The sequence below is a fragment of the Balaenoptera ricei genome, chromosome 19, assembly GCF_028023285.1.
Source record: "Balaenoptera ricei isolate mBalRic1 chromosome 19, mBalRic1.hap2, whole genome shotgun sequence".
Classification (NCBI taxonomy): Eukaryota; Metazoa; Chordata; class Mammalia; order Artiodactyla; family Balaenopteridae; genus Balaenoptera; species Balaenoptera ricei.
The window spans coordinates 6,149,367-6,169,692 of NC_082657.1; the positions used below are offsets into that span (position 1 = coordinate 6,149,367).

Genomic DNA, 20,326 nt, shown 5'->3' on the forward strand with positions numbered 1-20,326 from the left:
TTTATGTTATATAAATTTTACTTTAAAAAAAAAAAAAAAAGATAAGAGGAGAAAGAGAGGGATTCTGTCCTAAATCTCGTTCACTCTCCCTCTCTCTGTTTCCTGTCCCCTGTCTCTTTCTTTCTCAGTGGAAGTCCTTATGCAAAAAACTTTCATGGGGCTTCCCTGGTGGCACAGTGGTTGGGAATCTGCCTGCCAAGGCAGGGGACACGGGTTCGAGCCCTGGTCTGGGAAGATCCCACATGCCGCGGAGCAACTAGGCCCGTGAGCCACAACTACTGAGCCTGCGCGTCTGGAGCCTGTGCTCCGCAACAAGAGAGGCCGTGATAGTGAGAGGCCCGTGCATCGCGATGAGTGGCCCCCGCTCGCCGCAACTAGAGAAAGCCCTCGCACAGAAACGAAGACCCAACACAGCCAAAAATAAATAATAATTTAAAAAAAAAAAAAAAAACTTTCATGGAATTAGATAAATGGACCTCATATATAATAAGACCTGTGCTCTGAAAGCAGGCAACAGAGTTGATCGTGCATTTAAAAGCTTCAATTAGAACCAGGCTTCCTTGGATCCCAGTTTGGAAACTCCTCTGTCTCCCCTATTTTGAAACCTCTTCCCTTTCCTCATCTTCTTTCTCAGGCTCTCTCTGCCCCTGGTTTCCTTGCCTCTCACTTCTGCCCTCTTGCCCCTTCCACGCAACACTCAGGGAGGACTGCCAGGTATCTACCTGCCCCGCCCTCCCTGAGGCTTCATTACTGGAGTTGGGGAAGATCCCAGATCACCTTGAATCACTGGTCTCGGGGCTGCTGGCTGGTGTGCAGAGCAGGGGAGAAGGAGAGGGCCTGGGTCTTCCCTCCAGAGCCATACTGGGCCCCCCGTCCCCCCCACCCCATTTAACTGTAAATCTCATTAAGTGTCATTAGCCAAGAAGAGTTTCTACGGGATTAGAGGGTGCCCCGCCCCATGTCTACCTTGTCTCCTTCCCTCAACCCAGAAATCGCATGAGCTGGGACAAAGAGAGTTAAGAGCTGTATCAGCTGCTGGTCTGGGACAGACGGACGGAAGGAAGAAGACAGGTGGTGCTGCGTGACAGGTGGCTGAGAGGCCAGGTGAACAGGAGGAGAGTTGACTGGCGGGGTGGCTGGCAGATGAAAACCAAGCAGGCAGGTGGCCAGACAGATAGATAGCAGAGCGACCGACAGGCTGAGACTGCAGCAGTCACGTGCAGGAGCCGGCAGGCGGAGAAACAAGGTGAGGAGGGGGCAGGCCATCACCAGTGAGGGGGTAACACTCGGGGGATGGGTACCGAGAGGGATGGGCCCGTGGACCATCCCCTCCACGTGGAATTGCTGGTGGAAGGGGAGGAGAAAGGGAGGGTCCACTTGACAGGGAAAAGGAGGGTCCGGCTGCCATCTCTGAGATGCCTCACCTTTTCCCCAGAACCTGGAAGTGGCCCACCATGGTGTCCAGCATCTTTTTTCTCCTGTGTTTTATTGGTGAGTTTCCCAGAAGGCAAGGAGCCCTCATGAGGCTGCCTGGCACCGAGGAGGGGAGGGAGGCAGGCTGACTCTATACCTCCACTCACCTCCGTCTGCAGGGGTCCTACGCGCCTCTCTCTCCCTGTATCTTATGATCCATCTCCCCTCCGTCTCTCCCTGTCACTATGTCTCTGTCCTTTCTCTCTCTGAATCTCTGTTTCGCTTCTCTTTAAGCATCTCTCTCTCTTCCTCTTTGTGTCCTTTGGGTGTTTCACTGTGTCTTTATATATCACTGGGTCTGTGTCTCCCTGCCTGTGACACTCTCTCTCTCTCTCTCTCTCTCTCTCTCTCTCGGTTTCTTTCTCTTGCCTCTTTCTTGCTCTTTCTGTATCTCTCTTTCTATCGGATCCACAGTCTCTAGGTTCCTGACTCTGTCTCTCTGGCCCATGCCATTGTCCGCAGGGCTCAGCCGCGAGGACGCACAGAAGATTTTTAAAGGCACAGAGTGTATCCCTCACTCTCAACCTTGGCAGGTGGGGCTGTTTGAAGGTACACAGCTGCGCTGTGGGGGGGGGGGTCCTCATTGACCGCAGGTGGATTCTCACAGCTGCTCACTGCAGCAGCAGGTAAGCCCCCCACTTGGGTCCCTCCCTACTCAGGGTGGGAAGGGAGGGTGATGGGGAGGGGAGCGCTGGGGGGAGGGGGCTCACAGGAGTAAGGAGATGGTCCTGCAACAAGAGGGTCTGAGGTTAGACAAGAAGTAGGACTTCTTCACAACGGGCCTGGGGTGGACTTGGCTGGGGATCGGTGGGGTGGAGGGCAGGGGAGGGTCCTGGAATCTGCCCACCCACCCCCAATGTTCCCTCATGTCCCCCTTCCTTCCTATATGGTGTCACCAGTCCAGCATCCCCTGACCCAGTCTGAGCTCTGGACCCATGTCTGACCCAAACTCTTTGTGCAACTTCAAAGGTTACATCTGGTACCTCTCTGGGCCTCAGTGGTCCCATCTGTAAAATGAGGGGATTGGGCTTTGTAGGTCTGATGCTCTGGATTTTTTTTTTTTTCTGAAAGGGAAGTTTCAGACATGGAGAGACAGAGAGATTCGGGGACAGGGAGGCGACACCAGCAGGACAGAGTCCACTCATTGTTCCCCCATTCATTTAGTTGACAGTGTTGATGGCCCAGGCCACCTGCTGGGTGGTGGGAACAGGGCAGTGAATAGGGCCAATGGATGTCCCTGCCCCCATGGGCATCACCAGCTAAGAGAATCAGAAAGTGACACAGATGCAGTGGCACGGAGAGGAGAAATAGGACCAACACTGGAAATGGAAAGATGGCAATGGAAATAGAGACCAAGAGATGGGAAGAGACAAAGAGAAAGAGAGCAAGGGAATGAACAGCCATCAAGGTGCAGAGCAGCAGAGAGAGGCAGGAGGGTCTGGGAGCCCCAGGCCAGCCCACCCTGCACGTGCTGAGCCTCTGTGGCCCCCAGCAGGTACTGGTTGAGCCTGGGGGAACACAGCCTCAGCCAGCTGGACTGGACCGAAAAGATCCGGCACAGTGGCCTCTCCGTGACCCACCCTGGCTACCAGGCAGCTCTGCAGAACCATGACAATGACCTCTGGCTTCTGCAACTGGGCTTCCCTGTCCTCTTGACCCGCAGCATCCAGCCCCTGCCCCTGCCCGCGACCTGTGCAGTGGCTGGCACCAAGTGCCGCATCTCGGGCTGGGGCACCACCAACCACCCAGGGAGTAAGGGGGTCCCGGGGTCAGGGGTCACGATTGGCAAAAGTTTGCGGTATAGGGTGAGAGGTCAGGAGTCATGCCATCTCAGAGGAAGGATGGGTAAAGCGTCACACATCAGGATTCATGCTTTGGGGTCTGAGATCATGGTGCATCGGGGTCTTGGGAGTTAAAGAGTTAAGTGGTTGTGTATGGAGTTAGGAGTCATGGGTCAGGGATGTGGTTAGAGGTCAGAGTGCTGTTTTCAGACTGGAGCAAAAGACATATGTAAATAGGATCTTGGGGTCATGGGTCAGGTACTCTGATGTTAGTCATTGTAGAGTTGAGGTCATGGGATCCAGATGTTGGCTACAATCCGAGGATGGAAACTGGGATTCGATCAAGGATCACTGGTCTGGGACTGGGAGCCACAGGGCTTGGTGGGTGGAGCTAGAGGTTAGGGGTCATGGAGTCTGGAGTCAACTATACTAGGATCAGAGGTCACTTTGGAGGATTCAGAGCTGAGGTTGGAGGTTAAGGTGAAGACAAGGAACATGGGGCCAAGAGACAGAGAGAAGACATGAGGCCAAGTTGGGATCAAAGGGCAATAAGATTGAAGGTCAAAGGTCACAGTAGCTGGGATTGAAGGAGAAAGTCAGGTCTGGATTCACTGTATCTGAGTCGTAGGCTAAAGGTCAGGGAGACCGGGCCAATGAATTGAAATCAAGAGCCACTGTGTAATCAAGTCATAATCTGAAATTTAGAGCTTGGAGGATTGGAGTGGAGGTCATAGGGAGGGGGTGGGGTATAGACTTGTATTGGCTTTCCTTGCGAAGAGGGATGTGGCCTCTTCGGGGAGATGAGGGAAGCTTTGCGGGATCCTGCAGCATCCGTCTTCCATCCCCAGACCAGCTGTCAGACCGACTCCAATGCCTTAATCTCTAATGCCACCTGCCGGGCGGCGTTCCCCGGGAGAATCACGGACAACATGGTGTGTGCCGGCGGCGTCGCTGGGGAGGACGCCTGCCAGGTGAGCGGCTGCAGGCAACACCCAGGACAGAAAGTAGGGGAGGGAGAACTGGGGAGGTGGGGAAGGGGGAGAAGGCGAGTCAGGGAAGGGAGATGGGGAGAGAGATGAGGTCAGAAAGGAGAGGCACAGAATGCGGGAGGGAGAGCCAGGGAGTGGAGGACAGAGGGAGGGAGGGCAGAAACAGAGAAGGAAAGACGGGTGGGGCACAAAGGGAGGGAGAGGAAGAGACAAAGACAGACGATGGGGGAGGGAGAGAGGCAGGCGGCGTTTGGAGCTCAGGCAGGTAACCGGCTGTCTCTCCAGTTCTGAGTCTTCCCCACACCATCCAGTTGGTGCTGGCCCAAGTAAGAGTGAGAGATTCCAGGATGGAGGAGGAAAGGGGGCTGGAGGACTCTCTCACCCTGTAATTCTGCTACCTTATCCTCCTGGTCCTTCACAGAGGAGGCTGCCCCTCCCTACGGGCCAGGGCCCCAGCCACTGTCATGGAGAGAACTCTTAAGGAGTCCCGCCCTCCTTCTCTAGGATTGGTCACTGGTACCGGTGCTCTCCTTCCTCATTGGTCAGGGCCCCAGCCATTTTCCTTGACACGGAGTCCCGTCCTCCTTCGCTGGGATTGGTCATTGGTGCCTGTGCTCTCTTCCCCCATTGGTCAGGGCCCACCCATTGTCCTTGAGGGAACCCTCTACCCAGCATAGAGTCCCGCCCTCCTTCCCTGGGGCTGGCGCTTAGGGACAGTGTATTCTTCTCTATTAATTAGCCATTGCTGTTGTCCTCTGGGAACTTGTGTGTGCTTTTTTCTCTGCTGGCGAGGCTTGGAGCCACGGTCCTCTAGGCCCAGGAATGGGTGAGGGGGCAGGAGGCTGTGGAGAGGAAAACTGGAAAAGGATTTTTCCCATATTCAGACCATGCTCCTTCTCCTCTGCCTTCCAGGGTGACTCTGGGGGTCCCCTAGTATGCGGAGGAGTCCTTCAGGGTCTGGTGCCCTGGGGATCCGTGGAGCCTTGTGGGCAAGAAGGCATCCCAGGGGTCTACACCAATATTTGCAAATACGTGGACTGGATCCGGATGGTCATGAGGAACAACTGACCTGCTCCCTCCACCTTCATGCCTCAGCTTGGGGGCCACTTTGACCCTCAGAGCGCCAATACCTCCTCCATCATCACCCCCAGCTCCCACTCTTCTTGGACTGGGGATCTTCTTCCTGGAACTCCAACTCCAGCCAGCCCTTCTAAGACCCATGGTTGGGGGAGGAGGGAGTATGCGACTATCTGGAATAAATCTAACTGGAGGAGGGGCTGTGTCTGTTTGATCCCCTTGCTGGTTGAAATCGGAGGGAGAGTTACCCATCAGCTACCCTACCCACAGGTGTAGAAATAGAGATCAGAGGGGGAGGGTTTTCCCTCAGGGGCCACACAGGAATGGACTAGAGAAAGTTACTTATAACAGTAAAAAATTAAGGTCATTTTTCTCCATCTGCCGCAACAGGAACACTGCCTAGAGCTTATAAGCTGAACTGGGACAGGGGTGTGTGCGGACAGGATTGTTGGCTCCAAAATACCAAATGAAAACTGCAAAATCAAAATCCACTACCAGTTAATTAAGTGTCTATAAAACGTAACATTCTTCCAACTAGCCAATTGCAACTTGGCTCAGCTGGAGTTGAGCACCTATTATATTTAATGTGGGGTGCGGGTTTGTTTTAATACATCTGCAATGATGGAGGGTGGGGTGCAGCCTTGGAAAGCAAGAGGACCCAGCCTAGGTCTTAAAATAGTTCTGCCCACCTCTCAGGTTCTGTCTTCACAGCCTCTCCAGGAGCTGGAAAGAGAATTTCTTCTCCCCAATGAATGGAAGGGAAATTTGAGGTGGGAGAGGGTGAGGGGAGACTATGAGAGCTGTGGGAGCTTTTGCTGACTGCCTATTGTACTTGGCTCTCCTGGAGTCCTCATCCCAACCCCCTGAGGCAGGGCTGTCACTCCCATCTCACAGATGAAGAAACTGAGCCTCGCCGGCGTGGAGTCTCTCGTCCCACATCACTGTGGTAGGAAGAGGCAGTGCCAGGGTTTGGGGCCAGGGCTGGCTGCTGTCAGAACCCAGGCCTACCCCGTAGTCTTGCTTCACATCTCGTTAGGGGAGAGAGGAGGGTAAGACAGAGGGAGAGCTAACTGATAACAAACAAGCTGGGAGAAGTAGGGATCGTCACTTGAGTTTTGCAGACGAGGAAATTGAGGTGGCTCAGATTTGGGAAGTCATCGGACCTAGGTCACAGAGCAAGTAAGTGCCACAGTTGGATTCTGAGGACCCTGGGGTTCCTGGCAGCCTAAGAGGCTGGCAGAAGGGAGTGGAGGGAAGGGTCGGCAGAGAAGTGAAGCCCAGAGGAGCTCTGGGGGTTGTGGTCCCTGCCCAGGGCTGACTTCCCTTTCCTGGGCCTTGAATCCCACAGGCCCCAACCTGCCTTCCCCACCCTCCTGCCTGCCCCTTCGGCTGGCAGCAGCCCCACCTGTATGACGTCCCAGTCCCCCCACCCCGCTGCTTGGAATGATGAAGGGAGGGGCCCAGAAGGGGCCAGGGTCCCACCTGGGCTCGGACTGTGGGGAGGGAGGGGCTGGGACAAGAGATACAGAGAGACTGGGAGATGAAGAGGATGGAGGGGGATTTAGACACAGAAGTGAAGGGAGGGAGAGAAAGAGACAGGGATGGAGGCAGGCAGAGACAGAGACACAAAGAAAGATACAAAGGATTAGAGGAGATGTGCAGAGAGACACTGGGAGAGAAGAACAGAGTTAGACAAAGAGAAAAAGGCCCAGAGATACATAGGAACAGAAAGAAAAATGACACGCACACACACACCCACAAAGAATGATAGAAATGTGGGAGAGGTAAAGGGAGACAGGGAAGGATGCAGACAGACGGACGGACACAGAGGTGTGGGGAAACAGAGAAGCAGAGAGAAGAGGGGCTTGGGGAGGTGACAGTGGCAGGTGGGCAGGGCTGGCCTGGGGAGGGCTCCCACACACCCCACCCCCAGGGCAATAAGTCATCCTGGGCCTGCCGGGGGGTGGGGGGGGTGAGGGGGCACCCCTGCCTGCTCGCCTTCCTGGTGCCTCCCGCTCCGAGACCCAGCCTGCCGCGTCTGCCACCACTGCCAGGCCCCCAGAGCTCCAGCCCCAGAGCCCGTGAGTCCAGAAGGGAAGGGAAGGCTCCCCTCCAGGGACCTGCCCTATTGAGCGTGCCAGGCCTCTGCCCTGGCATCATTTCTCCTTCTGCACCGTACTTCTTGGGGTGGGGGCATGGTGTCTCTCTGCCTTGATCTGCGTCTCCAGCAGCTGCCCCCCAACCTCTGTGTCCTCCAACCCCACCTTCCGCCACTGAGTCCAACCCTCCAGCCCCACTCCCGCTGGCCAGGGCAGCTAAGGGCACTGGCCCTTCCAGTGACCAGCCCTGCCCTGCTCTGTCTCACCGTTCTTCAAAGGGGCAGGGGTTCAGCAGGGTGGGGGCCAGAGTGATGTCCCAGGCTGAGCCCCCTACTGCACCCCAGGTAGCCTTCAAAGGGCTCACATCACCCTGGGGTGGTTACTGAATGGAGACTGGTACCCTTTATCCTCCCACCCCAAGTTGCTGGGCCCCAAGTCTCAGGTGGGCAAGAAGGAAAACATTCTCCAAACTGCACCTACGAGGTCCCGTGGCTGACCTAAACAGAGCCAGCCTGTAGCTTGCCCTGGGCAATGCCTTCCCAGCAACTTGGCTGTGAGAGGTTCTAACAGGGATTAGGCCCCTGCAAGGCCACCCTCCATACCAAAGATTTATTTTAAAAGTTTGGAGGTTGGGATGCTGTGTGAGCCAAGGGATTCCTCACACCTGGTTGTTTCTCCCTGGGGGGTGAGCCGGAGCAGGCATGGCGGAGAGAGAGGGCATGAACCAGCCCTAAGTCTCCCCATGGAGTGATTTGGCCCCTTGTCCCTCCTTGTTCCCGGAAGAACCTGGGGCCTGCCCTCCCCGCCTCCAGGCCGTGATGATCCTGCAATTAATCATGTTTGCTCTGGTGACAGGTACGGTGGAGAATGGGGATGTGCAGGGGTCTCCCTCTCGAATCTCTAGGATTCCCAACCCTCTATGGCTATGGTCCTCCTCCCCCATTTCCGGGAGTCGTCTCATGCCCGAGCCCCCTCTTTTGCCCTCACCCTCTCTAGGGCATGTAGGGGGAGAGACCAGGATCAACAAAGGCTATGAGTGCTCTCCTCATTCCCAGCCGCCCTGGCAGGCGGCTTTGTTCCAGAAGACACGGCTGCTCTGTGGGGCGACCCTCATCGCCCTCAAATGGCTCCTGACAGCAGCCCACTGCCACAAGCCATGGGTGCGGGGGCAGGGGCGGGGCTGGGAGGGGGCTGGAGATGGAGAGATGGGTAGAGAAGGGCTTGGGGATGGGGAGAATGTGTATGGGGTGGGGAAAGTGGGGTCAGAGATGGGTATTGATGATGGGGATTGGGTTGGGATTGAAGATGGAAGGCTGAATGATGTTGGAACTGGCATGGTGTTGGGAATGGGCTTGGATGCTGGGCTGGGGATAAGGTTTTGGTGGGAGATGGGGATGAGTTTGGAAGTGGAGCTATGTTTCTTCATTCTCTTCATCTCGCCCCTTCCCCCACCCCCCCAATGTCACTCTCCATTTCCTGTCTCTCCTTCCCCTTCCATCTCTGACCACCATCTCTCTCACTTCAGCTGATATGTAGCTCATCTGGGAGAACACAACCTCCAGTGACGGGATGGCTGTGAGCGCACCCGAGCAGCCACTGAGTCCTTCCCCCACCCAGACTTCAACAGCAGCCTGCCCAACAAAGCCCGCTGCCACGACATCATGCTGCTGAAAATGGCGGCCCCAGCCTTCATCATCTGGGCTGTGCGACCCACAGTGTGTCATCACACTGTGTCACTGCTGGCACCCGCTGCCTCATTTCCGACTGGGGCACCACGTCCAGCCCCCAATGTAGGGGTTCCAGAGAGGAGCATGATGGGGGGTGGGGTGGGGGAAGGTGTTTATGATTGTGGAAGGAAATAGGGAACCAGAGGAACCTTCAAAGATGAGATTCATAGTGATACAAGAGGGTGTTACCTGGAGGTGTCAATAGTGGGATAAGTTGAAAGGAAGAGGGGAAAAGTAAGGGCTGGGGAGGGTGGAGACAAAACTTTGGGCCTTGGATTCAGGCAGACATGATGTGCAATTCCAGATCCACAACCTGCTAGTTGTAGGTCCTTAGGCAAGTGGCTTCACCTCTCTGAACCTTGGTTTTCTTCTCTATAAAATGAGAATAATCACATCCACTTACTAGAGCTGGATTAGAGATAATGTTTATAGAGCAACTGGCGTAAAGAATTTTACTTGATAGCGTTACCGTTGCTACGGTTACAAGCAGAGAGGTGAGTTGACTGCAAGCAAGCAGGACAGGAACCGGATTCAGAGCAAGGTCCCTGGTTCTCCGCTGGGTTCAGAGCAAGCCCTGCAGTGTGGGGGAGGGGACCAAAGGGATCTAATTTTCTGTGCCCCCTCATGTCATTTCTACAGTGCACCTTGCCCATACCTGGCGATGTGCCAACGTCACCATCCTCAAGCACAAGGGTTGTGAGGACGCCTACCCTGGGAACATCCCAGACACCATGGGATGTGCCAGCGTTCGAGAAGAGGGCAAGAACTCCTGCCAGGTCAGAGGGCAGGGCCTGGGTCTCCAACCACATTTCCATTCCCACCTCCAACCTCAACTGTGTCTTCATCTACACCCACAATCTCAGCCCCAACCTCAACGCCACTTCCCCCTGCAACCCCAAATCCATCTCCACTCCCAGGTGCCATTTCTAACGTAAACACAGTTTCCAGCTCCATTCCGAGTCCCACCCCTATTTCCAACCCTAACCATCCCCAAATCAATTTTCGACCCTAACCCCATCTTTGTTCTCACCCATAACTCTAACCTCTTCCTCAATCCCGTTGCCAACCCCATATTCAACCTCCACCTCACTTCCAACACAATTTCCCCCTCCTCCCTAACACCATGCCCAACCCTTTCCCCTCTCCTGAGGCCTCCCCTCCTCTCTGACTGGTTCTCTTCCTCCCCATCTCCAGGGTGATTCTGGGGGCCCACTGGTCTATAATGGGTCTCTTCAAGGCATCATCTCCTGGGGCCAGGATCCATGTGCTGTCAGCAGAAAGCGCAGGGTTTACACAAAGGTCTGCAAATATGTGGACTGGATCCAGAAGACTATAGAGAACAATTAACCAGGACCAGATCATCACGGCCCAATCCCCTGATCCCTACTTGGTGCTGTGGTACCTGTTCATTCTGTTAATAATGAAGCCTGAGCCAGGACCCCTTTATGTACTTTTCTGGGGGCCTTCTTGACTATGAGAGATGCTGTACTTTAATACTCAATTTGGAGTTTGGAGTTAGGAGACCTGGGTTCTACTCCTGCCTCATACTAACTTGTGACTCTGGGAGTGAAAATAGTTGTTTGGTTCACTGTTGTACCTCCCGTCTCAAACACAATTCCTGGCACACACTAAGGTTTCAATACATATTTACTAGGGCTTCCCTGGTGGCGCAGTGGTTCAGAATCTGCCTGCCAATGCAGGGGACACGGGTTCGAGCCCTGGTCTGGGAAGATCCCACATGCCGCGGAGCAACTAGAGCCCGTGAGCCACAACTACTGAGCCTGCGCATCTGGAGCCTGTGCTCCGCAACAAGAGAGGCCGCGATGGTGAGAGGCCCGCGCACCGCGATGAAGAGTGGCCCCCGCTTGCCACAACTAGAGAAAGCCCTCGCACAGAAACGAAGACCCAACACAGCCATAAATAAATAAATAAATAAATAAATAAATATTAAAAAAAAATAAAATAAAGAATCTGCCTGCCAATGCAGGGGGCACGGGTTTGAGCCCGGGTTCAAGCCCTGGTCCAAGAAGATCCCACATGCTGTGGAGCAACTAAGCCCATGCGACACAACTACTGAAGCCCGCATGCCACAACTACTGAAACGGGCGCGCCTAGAGAGAGAAGCCACCGCAATGAGAAGCCCGCACACCACAGCGAAGAGTAGACCCTGCTTGCCGCAAGTGGAAAAAGCCCGCGCGCAGCAATGAAGACCCAACGCAGCCAAAAATAAATAGATAAAAATTTTTTTTAAAAAAAAAAAGGCTCCTTTCCTTATCTGTAAAACCGTGCATGCAAAAATATGATAGCACACAAAGTCAGTCAGCCTGCACATAGCTAAGACCCAATAAAAGGCAGCTATCATTGTTTTCTTTCCAACCTCTGCAACAGGTAGTTCATCAAGACCTGTGCAGGTCAGTACAGTAGCCACTAACCACATATGGCTATTTAAATTAAAATTGCCTAAAATCAGAAATGTAATTCTTCGCCTAGAGGGGTGGTATAGGGAGGGTGGGAGGGAGACGCAAGAGGGAGTGGATATGGGGATATATGTGTATGTATAGCTGTTCACTTTGTTATACAGTAGAAACTAACACAACATTGTAAAGCAACTAAACTCCAATAACGATGTTAAAAAAATTTTTTTTAATTTTTTTAATTTAAAAAAATAAATGGAATTCCTCAGTTGCACTCGCCACATATCAAAAGCTCTATAGCCACATGTGGCTGGTGGCTACCGTGTTGGATAGCACAAACGGAGCATTTCCATCACGGCGGAAAGTTCACCTGAACGGCGCTGTGCTGGACAACCTCTAGGGTTAACCGACTTCTCGCTGGAGAATATGCTCACAAATAGTCCAGGACTCAGGGTCTCTTCTGATGTTCTGCTCACCTTGCAGGGGAGGTAGTTGGCATGAGCAGTAAAAGCCCAGAGCTGGAACTGGGCCTCTGGGTTGTTAAATGGACTTGCTGTGTGACCTCCTGTGAGTCACTGCCCTCTCTGATCCTCCCATGCCTCACCTGAAATGAGGGAGCTGGCGGAAGTGACATTGATGCCCCTTGTAGCTTTTGGCCTCCTGTGATTCACGGGCCTGTGTGTCACCTGGAGACACGCAGATGGCAGGAAGTATGTGAAGTGACCACACATGATGCGGAACCTCCCCCAGCACACATGGGCTAGTCGCTGGGACACACAGGACGCTGCTCTGGCCGTGGATGAGGGTTCAAGCACAGAGCATCTCTCTGGGTCTGCATCTGCCTCTTCCCTCTCTGTGTTTTCTTTCCCGTGTTTGTGTGCGTCTCTTGCACCTACTCTTTCCTTCAATCTATCTTCTCTCTCTGCCTCCCTCTTTCAGGGTCAGCATTCTGGCTTTTCTCATTATGCCACCCTAGGTATGCACGTCCCTGTTTACTTATTTTCCTCTCTCTCACTTACAATCATCTGTCTCCGACACTATCCCCGCGACCCCCACGGCCCCTGGGGATGTGGCACCCTCTTTCCCCATCTGCGAAGACTTCTTGGAACAGGGACCTGGGGAATTTCCATGAAATCCATCTCTAAAAAGGGTGTTTCGGGCACTGGGAGAAGCCTGTATTCCCAGGCCCCTCCCAGAGCAGGAATCTGGGGCCCAGGTTGGGTGCCAGCCTCACCCAGGGCATAATTAGGGAGAGGGAAAGGGAGGAGGTGAATCCCTGAGGGGAGGGTGGGGAAACGGGCTCTTCGGGATTAAAAGGGAGGGCCTGGAAGGGGTCTCTGGGCAGAGGATTCCGGCGGCCCATACGACAGGACTGAGGCACTTCTTCCCCTCCACGACTCCCAGGTGAGCGGCGTGCACCTCACCTTGGTTGGGGTGGGTCTCGAGAGCACAGGTGGGGACCCTCGGGCAGGAGACTTGTTCGAGCCTTAGTTTCCTTATCTACGGGACGCACTTCGGAGCCTCGAATCCCCAGCCCACCTGTGAAGGTAGGCGAAACCCGAAGCGCTGAGAGGCTGGCAGCCGGGACAGCCCCGGCCAGGAGAGCGCTCCCCGCGGGCGTAGGGAGAGCAGGAGGACGCCAGGGCGGCGTCATTAGGGTCTTTGCGCCCATCACGCCTGTGCAGGCCCCGATCGCCCGTCTGCCCACCCCTGCGTTTGTCGGCCGCGAGTTAAACGGGTCCCCGCGGGCTGGGGTGGCCCAGGATGGGCGGACGGGCGTGGCAGGCTGGGGTCTCTGACCCGGCAAGTGTTTTGAACCGTCCCCCGGCCCTCCCCCCACCCCAGCCTAGGTCCTGGCCATGAGACCCTCACACCTCCACCTCTCCGCCGCCGCCGGCCCTTGGGGCCTCGAGAACCTTCTGCTGCCGCTACTGATGACGCAACTCTGGGGTGAGGCCGGGGCAGGGCTTGGCGGGAGGCGCCGGACACCGGGGGCGATGGCAGAGTGGGCTCTTATCACCAAGCCCCGCACACTTCTCCTCCCCTTGGGACCCCAGCGCTCACCCACAGATCCGGAGAAGCCCAGCCCCAAGTCGGACCCGCCCCTCTTCTAGCTCCGCCCTAGGTATCCCGCCCCCTTCACTCTTCCGGGACCCGTACTCCCCCTTGCTCCTCGCCGCGTCCTTTCCCCGCCCCTTCTTACTTCGCCCTATTTTACCCCAAGTCTTGCCTTAGAGTCTTCTGCCCTCGCCCCTTCTTCCGGCGAGTTGCATTATTCCCACCCCTACTTTCGCCCACCAGAGGCTGCTTTCTATCCCCGCCCCTTTCCGCCCCGCCCACCTTAGCCCCGCCCCTTCTGCCCCGCCTCGTTGCTCTCCTGACCTCTTCGAGCTCTCTGCAGCGCCCCTGCTTCTCCAGACCCAACCTGTTAGGTCTCCTTCCTCCATTCTTATCCCCGCCTCCTTGCCCTTTCACGCCGTTCTTCTCCGCCCACTTCCATTCGGTTCCTTCAGGATCCCCAATTTCCACACACACCCGCGGGTTCAGGCTGTGCCCCCCCGAAGCCCCGTCCCATGGCCCCACTCGGATCCCAAGCCCACTGCTTGCCCTGCTGTCCTGCCTGCTCTGATCTCCACCTCCTTTCTTTCTCCAGTCGCGGAGGCTCTGCTGCTCCCCGGAAACGACACACTCTCGCGCTCCTGGGCCTTCGGCGGCACTTGCCCTCGCAGCTCGCAGCCCTGGCAGGTGTCCCTCTTCGATGGCTTCTCGTTCCACTGCGCCGGCGTCCTGGTGGACAGGAGTTGGGTGCTCACGGCTGCGCACTGCGGGAACAATAAGTAGGGAGAGCTCCTCAGGGACACTACGCAGGGGCTGTGGAGGCAGGCCCCGGGGAGGCGGCTGGAAGGGCTGGGTCACTTGAGGGTATGGAACTGCCAGCTCGATGTGGGTTCGGTCCTGGAGGGCTTCCTGTAGGAGGAGAGGTGGGGTTGTGCTGTGGCCACGAGGGGGCAGTGTGGTCTTTCTCAGCGTTTCTGGGCCCATCCAGAGCCACTGACCAGCTGATTCTGCTAGGGTTCCATTTAGGTGTAGATAGTTGTGTGCAGCAGACAGAAGTCAGGATCTGGTGTGGTTAGGACTTTAGAACTAAAAGAAATTGTTCATCTCATGAGTCCCCACTGAGGGAGGAAGAAAAGGGTAGGTTTACCAAGGTAGACCCTCTGCCCTCAATTCCTGCAGAACTTAGGGACCCAAACACCTGATCACTCTTCCCCATGTGCCCCCAGATCAGGTCTCCAGCTCCCTTCTCCCCTACCCACTCCTCCCTCAGACCCAGGAGTCTGGGTCCCCAGCCCTCTCCTCCATCAGATCCAAGAATCTAGGCCCCCAGCCCCTCCTCCCTCAGACCCAGGAGTCCCAGCCCCCAGGCCCCTCCCCTGCCAGGACCCAAGTGTCTATCCCCACCCCACTGCCTGTACCCTCCTTGCCAGGGACTCAGGCTTCAGTCTCAGTCCCAGTGAAGGCTTTGCATCCATAAGACTCTTCCCTCCCCAGGCCTCTGTGGGCTCGAGTTGGGGATGACCACCTGCTGCTTCTCCAGGGAGAGCAGCTCCGCAGGACCTCTCTTCCTATTATCCACCCCAAGTACCTCAAGGGCTCGGGCCCCCTCCTGCCCGGGCGAACAGATGAACATGACCTCATGCTGCTGCGTCTGACCTGGCCCGCTGTGCTGGGGTCTCGAATCCAGCCTCTACGCCTGCCCTATCACTGTGCCCAGCCCGGAGACCAGTGCCAGGTCGCTGGCTGGGGCACCACAACCTTCCGAAGAGGCAAGAGCTGGGGGCCCTGGGGGCTGTATCTTGGGGAAGGAGGACGAGGGACCTGGACTCCTGGGCCTGAGGGAGTGGGGGTTGGGAGCCTGGGGCCTGGGTTGGGAACAGTCTGGGTATCTGGGCTCCTGGATCCTGGAGGATTGGAGGCTGGACCCCAGGATTACCTGATGTTTTCTCCCATCAGTGAAGTACACCAAGGGCCTGAGTTGCTCCATGGTCACTATCCTGAGCCCTGAAGAGTGTGAGGTCTTCTATCCTGGTGTGGTCACCAACAACATGATGTGTGCAGGACTCAACAAGGATCAGGACCCCTGCCTGGTAGGAACTGGCCAGAGAGGGTCTCTGACTCATGGGAACAGCATAGGGAGGTTATGGGAAAACAGACATCCCCAACCCCATAGCCACTCCCAGCCCAACTTCATCCCCGCGTGCAGCACTATCCCATTCCTACCCCAACATCAGCCCCATGTCCAACTCTACCTCCTTGGGTCCACCTTCTCATGCCCAACCCTGTCCCCAAGTCTACTCTCAAGCCCATTCCCAGCCCCCTTCCCACCCCATCCTCAACCACATTCCCACCCTCAAGCCATGCCTAAAGCCCTACCCCAGCCCTATCTCTAGATCCAGCTCCATCCCTCACCTACCAAGAACTACAATCCCAGCTCCATCCCTCACCTGCCAAGAACTACAATCCCAACTCCATCCCTCACCTGCCAAGAACTACAATCCCAGCTCCATCGACTCAACATTCTCATCCCCCACCCAATGCCCCCAAACCCCAAGTCCAACTCCATCACTGCCCCATCCCACCCCCAACCCCATCCCAACCTCATCCTTATCCCAACCCAGCTCCAACCCTACCCAACACCTCCCTTCCCCATCACTACCCCAGACCCCCCAAGTGGCAGCCTTTCCACTGGTGTATTTATTTGATCTCTCCTTCCTCCCACCCCCAGAGTGACTCGGGTGGCCCTCTGGTCTGTGATGGGACCCTTCAGGGCATCCTTTCATGGGGCGCTTACCCCTGCGTCTCTGGTCAGCATCCAGCTGTCTACACCAAGATCTGCAAATACCGCGACTGGATAGAGAAAATCATCCGCTCCAACTGACCCAAAGGCCCTGCAACTGCTTCGCCATCTGCCGTCTTCCCCCTTCCTCCCCTCCTTCCCCCGCAGACAGCTGGACTTTCCCCCTGCCCCACTCAAACTTCTGTCGCCCATCCACACCTATTAACATCTCTCGTCTTCCCTCATGCCTCCTGCCCACTGCTGTTCTCTGCCCGCGTTGAAGCCAAGATGCAGAAAGTGGAGGCAAAGTTTTGTTCATGAGAAACGAGGAAGCCGGTGGTCACTAGTCTCTGAGAGAAGTTATCAATTACCCAACCTGGCTTCCTCCACCACTCCCTGCTGTGGGACCTTGGGCAAGCCAAGCATCTTCTCTGAGCCTCAGTTTCCACACCTGGAAAGTGGGAACAATGAAGCGTGTACCTCATAAACGTGTTATGAAGAGACTATAACGTGTGTGTAGATTGTTATGGTAATTGTCATGCAAAGTACTAACACAGTGGGTAGTGAGTTCTGATTAAATGGCAACAGGTCCTGGTGGGAATGTGTGTGATTTTGTGTCCTGGGGAGAAAAGCACAGGGGTACCCTACAATCTCAACCCCCCATACCATCCCCATCCCCATCCCTCAGGGCTGATGGGAGAATTGCATTCCTCACCCTCCTGTCAAGTTCCATGAAGCACCTCTTAACCACTTCCTTCTTCCCTCCCACTGTTTCCCATGTCTGGGTCTACCCAACACCTGTTCCTCCTGTCTCAGGAGGAACTGGGCTGTCTCTGAGTCATCTGGTACCTTCTGTGCCTTCCTGGGGCCACTGGAACTCAAGGGACCTCACCCTGCATCCATCTCAGCCTCTAAGACCAGAGGACCTCACCCCACTTCAGTTGCTAAGTTTATGCAAAGAAGCCCTCTGAAATTTAGGGGAAATTTTTTGGTTTCTCTGTTAGATCCATCCCCATCCCCTCACCTACTACCGGCTCCAATTCCAGCTCTACCACATCTCCATTCTCATTCCCTGATCCAACACCCAGACACCCTAAGTCCAACTCCATCCCCACCCCCATCCCAAATTGGCTTTGAAATTTTGTCCTGAAAATTGGGCGCAGGGGTTCTTGTTCTCTCCCTGAAACTGTCCCTGTGTAAATATTCCCGTGCTAGGGGCTATTATACACGGAATCCAGGCAAAGCTAACAGAAGTTTCAGTGTCTCCACTTAGCCCAGACTTTGGAGCGGTAACATATGCACAGTAGAAATTTTCCATCCAGCACAGGTTGTTTTGTCCACTACCCCCCCGCCCTTTTTTTTTTTTTTGGCGAGGCTTGTGGGATTTTAGTTCCCTGACCAGGGATCAAACCCGGGCCCTTGGCAGTGAGAGCATGGAGTCCTAACCACTGGACCGCCAGGGAATTCCCTGTTTCCCCTTTCAAACACCAATTTATTTATTTACTTATTTATTTTTAAATACAGTCTTTCAGTTTCATTTTATTATTTTTATTTTTAAATATTTATTTATTTATTTATTTATTTATTTATTTATTTTTGGCTGCATTGGGTCTTCGTTGCTGTGTGCGGGCTTTCTCTGGTTGCGGTGAGCAGGGGGTACTCTTCGTTGTGCGGGCTTCTCATTGCGGTGGCTTCTCTTGTTGCGGAGCGTGGGCTGTAGGCACACGGGCTTTAGTAGTTGTGGCTCGTGGGCTCAGTAGTTGTGGCACGTAGGCTGTAGAGTGCAGGCTCAGTAGTTGTGGCGCACGGGCGTAGTTGCTCTGTGGCATGTGGGATCTTCCCAGACCAAGGCTCGAATCCGTGTCCCCTGCACTGGCAGGTGGGTTCTTAACCACTGCGCCACCAGGGAAGCCCACACCAATTTATTGAGCACCTGTTGTATGGCAGGCCCGGTGCTGGGCGCCGGGAACACAGTGGTGACCACAAGGTCCCTGCGCCCACAGAGCCCACAGAAGACTGGGGCACAGGGTTTGAGCAGAGACTACACAGCTCTCTTCCGCTGACTATCCCCCCACTCCTATTAGCACACCCAGGAAACATCAATCAGGCGTATCAGCTGAGTTCATTATGCAAGAATCAGAAGCGAAGTAGGTAGGAACTCAAAAACTCGATTCATTTTTAAAGGCAATTCACCCATTCCTTTAGTCACATCATAAGTGTTTACTGAGCCATGTCCTATGCCAGGTCCTGGAGATGATTCAGAGTGAGCCCTACCTTCAAGAAGCTGCTAGTCAGGTCAGGAAGTCTTACATTCTTGTCATTCGGGTCTCCATTCAAAGGTCACTTCTTCAAGGAGGCCTTCCAGGATTGCCCTGGCTAAAGGGGTCTGCCCCTGTACTCCTCCTCCCTGGCCACTAATCCATTGCTCTGTTTATTTCTTTTGCAGCACTTGTTATAGCAAAAATGATCTCATTTATCTGTTTACTCCATAATGGTCTGTCCCCTACTTCCCCTCACCCAGTCAATGTGGGCAGGGACTCATTTATTCACTGTGGTTTTCTAAGCACCTGGTCTGATACCTGACACACAGAAGGCATTCAACGCATTGTTGAATTAACAAATAACACAAATTGATCAGTGCTGTAACAGAAGGAGGCATAGGGTGCCCCAAGAGGGCCTAAGGACTCCTCCTGAAGGAATCAGGGAAGGCTTCTCAGGTGAGGGGATATATGCATGGGGTTTTAAAGGATCAGTAGGAGTTCACCAGGAAGAAAATATATTTCTGTAACTCACTGTGTGACTTGAGCAAAAAACTTGAATGCCCTCTCTACCACAATCATCCCCACTATGAAACAGAGATTGGTTAGACTCTTGTGAGAATTAAATTAGAAAGCATACATGAAATGTTTAGCCAACTGCCTGGCACAGAGTAAACAGTCAATAAAGTTAGCAATCAAAATGTTCTATAAAGCAGTTAGTATGGCACTTAGCACATAGTGGGTATTCAGTCCCTGGTCTCGAGGACTTCCCAGTCTGCAGAGGGTATAAGGCAACTGCAGCCATGGATAATATGTATTATGATGGTGGCAGTGCAGGGCTCTGTAGGTGAGGGACAAACATATTTATTGAATGCCTACCACAGTTGTAAGTGCTTCATATGTGTTAATTCACATAATCCTCGCACAACCCCAGTTATTATTGCTACTTAATAGATGGAGCAACTGAGAGAGGTCCAGTGACTTGCCCAAGGTCACACACTTAATAATTACCAGCATTGAGGCTTGGACCCACATGGTCCAGTTCCAGAGTCCATGCTCCAAACCACTACATCACGGTGAGTTGTACACATTCAAGGGGAGCCTAGACCCAGCCTGATAACCAGGCTTACAACAACAGAAAATGGAAGAAGCCTGGAAGTGCCCAGGCTGGAAAAGATGGACTCTGCCTGAAGAAATCAGAGAAGGCTTCCTGGAGGAAGGGGCATTTAGGTTGGATCTTGAAGAATGAGTTGGAGTTCACTGGAAAAAGAAAGACGTGGAGAAAGACATTCACTCATTCAATTAACATCTCCTGAGGCGCCCCCATGATCCCAGCCCTGAACAGGGTGATGTGAGGGACACAGAGATGAGTCAGATCTGGGCTTGGCCCTCCAAGGGCTGCCCATCTGGTGAGAAGGAGGGATGGGGGGAGAGGCAGGAAAGATGAGGTGATGGGAAGGACAGTGGAGGGGAGGAGATGGGTGGAAAAAACAAGACCATGTTCTCAGGACTTAGCCAAGATATGGTGGCATTAAGAGAATGGGAGAAGTGCTTAGTTCCACCTAGGTTGGGCACCTGGATCCTTGGAGTGGTGAGGATGTGAAAAAGGAAGTAGGTTATGACAAGAATGAGTTAACCCAGTTGGAACCATGCTAGGAGAAGCCTCTGTCC

General features: G+C 54.3%; 3 protein-coding genes across 3 annotated transcripts; all 3 read left to right on the plus strand.

The window, feature by feature from the left end:
• The first annotated feature begins 1,454 nt into the window (after positions 1-1,454).
• Positions 1,455-5,475, plus strand: KLK12 (kallikrein related peptidase 12). Its single transcript, XM_059905973.1, is given in 7 exon segments — positions 1,455-1,491; positions 1,936-2,039; positions 2,041-2,099; positions 2,966-3,225; positions 4,103-4,133; positions 4,135-4,225; positions 5,156-5,475. Coding segments are annotated over 7 exon segments (738 nt in total). The 3' UTR covers positions 5,312-5,475.
• Positions 5,476-8,207: 2,732 nt separating this feature from the next.
• Positions 8,208-10,493, plus strand: KLK11 (kallikrein related peptidase 11). The gene is given in 6 exon segments (XM_059905994.1): positions 8,208-8,274; positions 8,416-8,581; positions 8,945-9,129; positions 9,132-9,209; positions 9,786-9,922; positions 10,341-10,493. Coding segments are annotated over 6 exon segments (756 nt in total). The 5' UTR covers positions 8,208-8,237.
• A 2,363-nt stretch (positions 10,494-12,856) lies between these two features.
• On the plus strand, positions 12,857-16,998 carry LOC132354222 (kallikrein-10-like). The gene is made up of 6 exons (XM_059905955.1): positions 12,857-12,964; positions 13,406-13,510; positions 14,214-14,397; positions 15,113-15,387; positions 15,575-15,708; positions 16,347-16,998. Exons 2-6 carry the CDS (start codon positions 13,420-13,422, stop codon positions 16,497-16,499), a joined length of 837 nt encoding a protein of 278 aa, XP_059761938.1. The 5' UTR covers positions 12,857-12,964; positions 13,406-13,419; the 3' UTR covers positions 16,500-16,998.
• Positions 16,999-20,326: the final 3,328 nt, after the last annotated feature.

Coding starts and splice junctions, on each gene's coding strand:
- LOC132354222 (XM_059905955.1), top strand. CDS start 13,420: ATGAGACCCTCACACCTCCACCTCTCCGCCGCCGCCGGCCCTTGGGGC. Junction 15,388..15,574: donor CACCACAACCTTCCGAAGAG/GCAAGAGCTGGG, acceptor TTCTCCCATCAG/TGAAGTACACCAAGGGCCTG. Junction 15,709..16,346: donor AGGATCAGGACCCCTGCCTG/GTAGGAACTGGC, acceptor TCCCACCCCCAG/AGTGACTCGGGTGGCCCTCT.